This window comes from Psammomys obesus, unplaced genomic scaffold (genome assembly GCF_907164565.1).
Source record: "Psammomys obesus unplaced genomic scaffold, mPsaObe1.curated_primary_1811, whole genome shotgun sequence".
In the NCBI taxonomy this organism is placed as follows: domain Eukaryota; kingdom Metazoa; phylum Chordata; class Mammalia; order Rodentia; family Muridae; genus Psammomys; species Psammomys obesus.
The window spans coordinates 7,998,337-8,004,538 of record NW_026596034.1 but is presented as its reverse complement, the minus strand read 5'-3'; the positions used below and the strand labels follow the sequence as shown (position 1 = coordinate 8,004,538).

Genomic DNA, 6,202 nt, shown 5'->3' with positions numbered 1-6,202 from the left:
CACACACACACACACACACACACACACACACACACACACACACACACCTGTCCTGGACCTCTCAGGTCATTAAAATCATTAGTTGTTTGTGGTCTTCTGTGTCTGGCTTTTTACACTAGTATGCCTCTATGGCTCACCCTGTCACAGCATGTTTCAGTATTTCAACCTTGTTTATTGTCAAATAGTATTCAATTATATGGATATGTGATGAGCATTTGGGCTGTGTTCAGTTTGGGGCTATTCTGGGCATTCTATACAAGTTTTCATTTCTCTTGGCTATATACCCATACAGGATTGCTGTGCCCACATTTAGCCTTCTGAAGTGCCATGCTACACCAAAGTCACTGCAGAACACAGTGCATTCCTTCCTGCAGAACAGAGTCACTTCTATTTGGCCCAGTCTTGCCAACATTTATTACTGTCATTTGACTCTAGTTTTTATTGGCAATTCTCTGATGACTAGTGATGAGAAACATTTTTGTTTGTTTGACTATTTGTTTTGCTTTTGGTGCTGGGGAAGAAATCCAAGGTTTTTACCACCAAGCTACACTCCCAGCTATGGTACACATTTTTCATGTGTTCTTGGCTATTTCTATACCTTCACTAGCACATGCCTATTTAGCTCAGTCACCATTTTAAACAGAATCATTTCTCTTTTGAGTTACTGACTTTCAAACATTCTTTTTATATCCTAATTATACTCATTAGATACATGGGTTGATAATATTTTCTTCCATTCTTCCATTCTTTACTGTGTTGACAGTTCACTTTAAAGTAACAAGAATTTTTAATTTTGAGATGAAGTCCATGTTTTCTATTTTTTCCCCTTGGGTTATTTATGCTTTAGCTGTCATATCTAAAAATCCAATGCCCACGCCAAGATAAGAATCACTTGCTGGTAGGTAATTATCAGTAAGGTTCAGAACAAAAACAAAACATACAGAATAGAGAGCAGGGCAGGCTAATACAAGTGTGTCTGTGTCTCTGACTGATAGTTATTATCACTGAAATGATAACACAAACTTGATAACATTTGGTGGCCTCTGGGAAGGCAGAACTAATCAGGCTAAAGAAAAAAGAGTATGTAACCTTACACACTGTTCAAATTTTGAGCTGGCTGAGTAATTAACTATTTAAAAAATAATTATATATAAAATTTAAGTTAAAAAAAAATAAAACAACCAAATCTCAAAAACATTCTGGAAATGAAACCAAATGCAAATAAAGGAAAAGAGCCAGCAGGACAGTTCTGCTCATACATAGCCAGATTCTCCACACACAACATGCTCTCCACTAACTCCTAGGAACAGTAGCTTACCATCTGCACAAGACAATCTGCTTCCTACCTATGGTGAGCAGAAGCGTTTATTATCTCTCCAAGAGACATTCCAACAGCCTTGGATAAGGATTTGTATGTTACATGTTTAACATTTTCTCCCCCTCTGCCAAAAGAAAGTTGAATAAAAGGGTTGGACAGAATGGCTATTGGTGTAGCTCTTGCCCCCATGCTTGCAATACAAGGGACAAGGACAGACACTGGAACATTCAAGAGAATGATGAACAACAAAGAAAAGATTGTAGAAAAGGAGGACATAGTGACTGATGGGCTTTGCTGGCATTTGGAAATATGTACACACTTTCTGACACACAGTGTCTTGACACACAATCCAGAAAAAGATATGGTGCTGCCTGACTCACAGCCTTGTACAGACTCAGGACTGGCAGGACTTTGCACTTGTGCAACTGCACCACGTTGGTATCTTCTGTTCCATAGCCCCACATTTGTTTCCTGGTATCCTCTGAGGTGTCAAGCTATAATGCAAAGCATAGCCAACAAGCTGGGGACTGGGGCTGTTGCTCAGTGGTTGCCTGATGTGAAAAGCCTTGGACTTACTCTCTAGCAACCTGTAATTAGCCAATTTACTCATTAATTAAGACCTGGCTAGGAAGCCAGTCTATGATCCTGTCATTACTCCCCCATTCTCTAAAACCCTACAGCAACTGCTAGATATGTTCCTTATCTTATAATTTCCACTGATATCGGATGATCAGCTAACAGGCAACTATTGCCCAGCAAAACTAGGCTGTGAACGGGACTGGGGAGTTCAGAAGTGCTCTGATATCGCTGTAAGCTTCTCATAAATTTACATTGATCTGTCTAGCTGTCTAGCCAAAACTTAAGGGAAATGTTGAACTCAGCCATTTGAACCCACATGACATATACAGACAATGGCAGACACAGTTGCCCATGGAAGTCTTCAGTTAGCAGCATATGCTAATGGCATTTACCTTCTTTATGAAATAAAACCCCTTGCTGTTAAGATGGCTCAGTAGGCAAGACACCTGCTACCAAACCCGAGGACCTGAGCCTCATCTCTGGGACCACATGGTGGAAGGAAGGAAGGAAGTGACTTCTACAAGACATACACAGAGACACAGACAAAGACACACACACACACACACACACACACACACACACACACAAACACACAACCAGGAATGGAATGTATACACAAATATAAATTATTGTGTGTTTTGTGTACATTAAAAAAATGTACACATAGCATGTATATACATTTAAAAAATATGTATATATATTTAAAAATATATACATAGCATATATAAGTAACTTTTTAAAGAAACAGCTCCAAAACACAAAATTAGCATATCCTATACTATGAATAAACTTTAAAACTATAACCACTACAACCCAGAGCTAAAAAAGGAAGTACATGAAGACTAAAGTCAAATTAGATGAAAGCGATTTTCCGATCAAGTACTCCTCAAAGCCCTACGATACACTGTTCCTTCAACTACCTCTGTCATATTCAGTTGAGTGTTAATCAGCACAGTTATATTCTTGCTTACCTCGGCCACGCGGTGGGTGGAACTAAACCGAGGCTGTGAGCCAGCCAAAACACAGTGCTGGTGGGTGGCATTGAGATCATCTACAGGAGAAAAGAAAAAAAATGTTCATTAGTCAGTATACACTATCCACTGTTTAACTGAAGCACAAAGTAAACAGTAACTATGTCTTCCAAGAAACAAGAATCACCAAGGAGTTAATGCTTACCTTGTATTAGGTAAACCTTGTGAATAGCATGGCCACATAAATATTCATGTGTATGTATAAAATGAATCATTCAGAACAGGATTCTCGTACAGGTGCACAGATATACGTACCATAAATAAATCCTCCGCACCAGGATGTTATCAATACCACTCCAGGCTATCCCACAGCAAGCGTGGCATTGGACCCCTACTGACACGTGCTCTTACATGCTTATCTACTGCCACACTTTCTATCTGTGGACTGAGCTGTCCTTTTTCAAACTCATAACTATATCTTCAGCAGAAACCAGAATCCTCTTCAATTATTTGAACGTAAACATATTTTATTCCAAGTTCACTTTTTTCTGTCTAGTTGAAGTTTTAATTTTGCCCTGACAATTAACCAAGCAAGCATGCTGGGCTTTTGGAATTCAAGCCTGTGGACCATGACTTCAGAAAGAAAAAAGGTGGTGGCTGTTCCATTTGCTGATGAATACTTCTAAAACCACAATCTCCAACAGACAAATCAGAAGCCAGACTTCTATATATTTTAAAATTAGTGCTATAGCCAGAAAGTCTAACTTATTACATAGACAAGAGCTGAACTTTAGACAATACAGCTCTTACCAGATACCAAGATAAACAATGACTTCAACTACAAGGCTACCTCCATCAGGCCCCATAGGTGTCAGAAAATACTCAGACTACCTTTAAACACAAAGGAAACACAAGAGGACAAATGGAAGGCTTCAGCTCTCTGACAGCATGAAGTGACAACAAGACTTACTGGCTACTTCTAACAATTAAATGCTTTTAACAGTAAAGTGTAACAAAGCAAAAATAGGAACCAAAGGTTTCTGACACTGGGAAATAGATCCCAGAAAGAAAAGAAATAACATAGGCTGGTTTACAATTGCCAGAAATCAGTGCCTGGAAAGGCGGTCAAATTCAGAGTGGGGATGTGAAGTAGATAGAAATGACAGAGATTAGAGGGTGGAAAGCCAAGGCAGCAAGGTACTTAAAATGTACTAGATTGGGACTGGGGGCAGGAGATAGCCATTGGCTAAGTAATGACCTATGTATGTGTGAGTGAAAATCCCCAAGGGGTGAAAAAGAAGCATTGGAAAGCAGCACCCTGAGCAAACCCCAGAGTTCACTTATGACAGGCATGAGCAGTCTCAGGACAGGAAATGCTTCTTGGATGAGGTACTGGGCAATCCTTAGGACAACTGTCACATTTATAACAGAAAAACTAGTGCCAGAGTAAGGGTTGTTAGGGATACACCCAGCAAAGCCTAAAGTAAGTCTCTAAAGAACCCATTTATTTAAGTAAATCAATCAGCCAGTAGAGCATAATCTAACAGTATTAAAACAAATGTAACAGAAATAGGCATGCATCAAATACCACACACTTTAGTACTCATTGAAAAAAAAATAACAGGACAGAAATCTACATCCACATAAGATATGTACAGGACTTTCTTTTACATATATAAATTTTAATCTTATACACATACTCAGAAGCTTTTGAAAGTCTGATATTTAGTATCTTAAATTAAAAGGCCACTAAATGAGATTAAATGAAAATTAGACACTATAGAAGAAAAAAATGAGTGAATAAAACCATATGAAAAAAGAAACTCTCCAAAATAAAGAAAACATTTAAAAAGACCTTAAAGGAATGAGAGCACGTCAATGATCTATGCACTAACATTAAACAGCTCAACATAACATGAGTCACAGAAAGAGCAAATAATTTCAACAACTTTAACAGAAAAAGCCAATGTGCCCAAAACATTTTCAAACTTGATGAAAACAAAAGTCTCAGAGCTAAAGAATGCAAAAACTGAAGCAAAGTAAAATAAAAACAATGTTCATTGTAATCAGACTTCTGATGGTGGGAAAGGAATATAGTAGATGGGGGAGACACGAGAATGAGTGTGGACGGCTCTTCATCAGCAGTCAGACCACTCAGGAGTCAACCGGAGAATACAGATAAAAACCAAAGACCTCCGTGGAAACATCAGTCCAAATGAAAGCAGAACAAGGAACAAGAAAACACTGATTTCAGCTCCTTTGTAGTTAAGAAAAAATTGAGTTCCTATACTACATAGTGTCCAAACAAAGAATGGAGAAAAACGCTGAGAATCATCTGTGAAATTCATAGTTCGGGAGTACAAAATCCCCAAAAGACCAAGACTGAATCATAAGACACAGACCATTTCCCCTCCTCACACCTCGCCACTTTACTGAAGACCTGTTTAATGTAACACCATTTACGAGAAACTTCATATTATCCATGAAGAAGAAAAGTCTAGAAGTACAGCTTGAAAGAATAAGCATACTCAGAATCAGCCAACTAGGGAGGGGGTTTCAATCACATGTATTAGGCAGATAAGAGGAGATCATAAGTAAATCAACCATACCAGGACCTGAAACTATAATCTGCTTCCACTGGTTTATGGCAGAGAATGTCCTCTCGGATCAGTTATCTTACATGTCAGAGTCTCTCCTTTTAAAGGTTGACTAATACTCTATTGTGTGTGCATAACTATATCACAGTCTGTTTAACTATTCATTAGTTGACAGGCCCTTGGATGACTTCCATCTTTTTGCTATTGTGAATGACAGTGGCATGACAATTGGTGTACAGGTAGTTCTTTGGGAACCCGATTTCAATGTATTTGGTATATACTCAGAAGTGGGATTCCGGTCTTGTACAATGATTGTGTTTTAACATTTGAGAATGTGCCACACAGTCTTTCATGTGGCCATGCCAGTTTATACTTCTATCGTCTATTGGGCTTTCTAGTTTCTCCACAGGTTTACCAACGCTTGCTGGTTTCTGTTTTTCTTTCTTATCACAGTGATATCAATTGGGTGTGAAGTGATACAGGGCTTTTTATTTACATGATGAGTCCTCTTTAAAGAACAGAATTAGTTAGTCTAGTCAATCAAAATTAGTCACAGGCCTAAATGTCTGAGGCCAAATCATAAAACTCTCAGAATAAAAAGGCAAAATACGTGTGACCATCCAAAAAATGCACAATTACTCTTCTGACACTGAAGAAGATAGAGCAGCAGGAACAGAAAGCAGGTCAGCAGCTTCACAGGGGGATCAAAGCACCCAGTCCTGGCACCTCAGATCTTT

At 38.6% G+C, this 6,202-nt stretch overlaps 1 protein-coding gene across 1 annotated transcript in view; it reads right to left on the bottom strand.

The window, feature by feature from the left end:
- Positions 1 to 6,202, bottom strand: part of Fto (FTO alpha-ketoglutarate dependent dioxygenase) — a 342,843-nt gene that overhangs the window by 196,728 nt on the left and 139,913 nt on the right. The window contains exon 5 of the mRNA XM_055621049.1: positions 2,869 to 2,948. Within this exon, the coding sequence (XP_055477024.1) occupies positions 2,869 to 2,948 (80 nt within the window). The remainder of the gene's footprint in view (positions 1 to 2,868; positions 2,949 to 6,202) is intronic.